The 1730-nt window shown below is 27.3% G+C and overlaps 1 protein-coding gene across 1 annotated transcript in view; it reads left to right on the plus strand.

The window, feature by feature from the left end:
* The window catches only part of LOC107458838 (homeobox-leucine zipper protein HOX11-like), a 3692-nt gene extending 2198 nt beyond the window's left edge, over positions 1 to 1494 (plus strand). The window contains exons 3-4 of the mRNA XM_016077042.3: positions 18 to 97; positions 717 to 1494. Of these exons, the coding sequence (XP_015932528.1) occupies positions 18 to 97; positions 717 to 1101 (465 nt within the window). The 3' untranslated portion in view covers positions 1102 to 1494. The remainder of the gene's footprint in view (positions 1 to 17; positions 98 to 716) is intronic.
* The last annotated feature ends 236 nt before the right edge of the window (positions 1495 to 1730 follow it).

Consider the following 1730-nt stretch of genomic DNA (forward strand, 5'->3'; position numbering starts at 1 on the left):
TACTTTTTGTGGTGCAGAAACAAAAGCTTGCTCTTGCTAAACAACTCAATCTTCGGCCTCGCCAAGTTGAAGTCTGGTTTCAAAACAGAAGAGCAAGGTACAGTATCACTGTGTATGACTAGTCCGCTAATCATCATTTTATTTACTGCAAATACTAACATTAGTAGAATACAATACTTAATTTACCTCCACAATCAGGTGAGATTTTTTTATATTTTTATTATTTTTGTATAAAAATTCAAAAATACTATTTGTGTATTAAAATTAACTATTAAAATCAATCACTAGTTATTTGTATATAAATATATATGTAATTTAATTTATTTTAATTTGTATTTATATTCTAACATGTATTTTATACTAATGACTAATTTTAGTGACTGATTTTGTTGCACACGTAACACAATCAGATAAAAATTTATATATAAATAAAAAATCAATCATTATATATTTAGATATATTATATATTGATATAAATATATATGTTATATTTTTTTAACATATATTTCGTATTTCAATTTATATTTAGCTAGACAGCTAATTAATCTAATAATTTCCTGATGATTTTTGTGTATATGACTGTTTATGTATTTATGTTTTACTTTATCCTTGTTTGAGTAGGAAATTCACATGGATTTAAATTTAACATTTTTTATTATCATATAATATATATGATACACATAATGTTAGGCTAACATTTATCATATTCCATGCAGGACAAAGCTGAAGCAAACTGAGGTGGATTGTGAGTATTTGAAGAGGTGCTGTGAGACACTAACAGAAGAGAACAGAAAGCTTCACAAGGAGCTTCAAGAATTGAGGGCTCTAAAGACTTCAAACCCATTCTACATGCAGTTACCGGCAACAACGTTGACCATGTGCCCTTCTTGTGAGCGTGTTGCTACAAATCCTTCTTCGAATAATTCTCCCTCACCAACTCCTCCTTCTAATAATAATTCTAACAATAATAATATTATTAATAGTAATAATGACTCAAATTCAAAGGTCATTGGATTCCCTCTTGGGAAACACACGTTTCATCCTTTTGCTCACACCACACAACCGCAACAACATCATCCACATCAGTCCACAGAATCGTGAATCATGAATGTATATGATCAAGACCACCTTGATGATTGCAATGGAGTTGAAACTTGGAAATTGATTTCATTTTTGTACATAAGGGAAGTTCCTTATATAGTCCTTTTCTCGTTTTTTTTTCTTTCTTTCTTTTATTTTATTTGTTTATATAGAATTAAGAAAATTGGGTTTGTTATAGTTTGAATTTCTAGATATTTTCCGTTCTTCCTGAGTTTTATTGATGGGATGAAGTCAGAAAAAAGGGAAGGAACAGAGGAACAAAAATTTTTATTTAGACAGGGAAAGTATATAAATATCAGGGAAGGAATTGAAATGATACTGGTTGTCATAGAAAATCCATAGTGTGTGTTGTGTGGTTATTTTTGTCTGGTTTTTATTTTATTTTTTTGGTTGGCATGTGTAACAAAAGTATTTATTTCAGAAAAAAATAATAAAAAATTATTACAAGAGAAGTTAATTTTTTAATTTTTCTATAAATATTTTAAATAACTTTTTAAAAAGTAATAAATTAATTTTAAAATTATATTAAATATTAATTTTATAAATTTTTACAAATTAAAAAAGAAAAACACTTATAAATGTATCCAGATTCCAGACTAGTCTGAATCAAGTTAAAGTTTCTGTTGGTT

This window comes from Arachis duranensis, chromosome 7 (assembly GCF_000817695.3).
Source record: "Arachis duranensis cultivar V14167 chromosome 7, aradu.V14167.gnm2.J7QH, whole genome shotgun sequence".
Lineage (NCBI taxonomy): Eukaryota > Viridiplantae > Streptophyta > Magnoliopsida > Fabales > Fabaceae > Arachis > Arachis duranensis.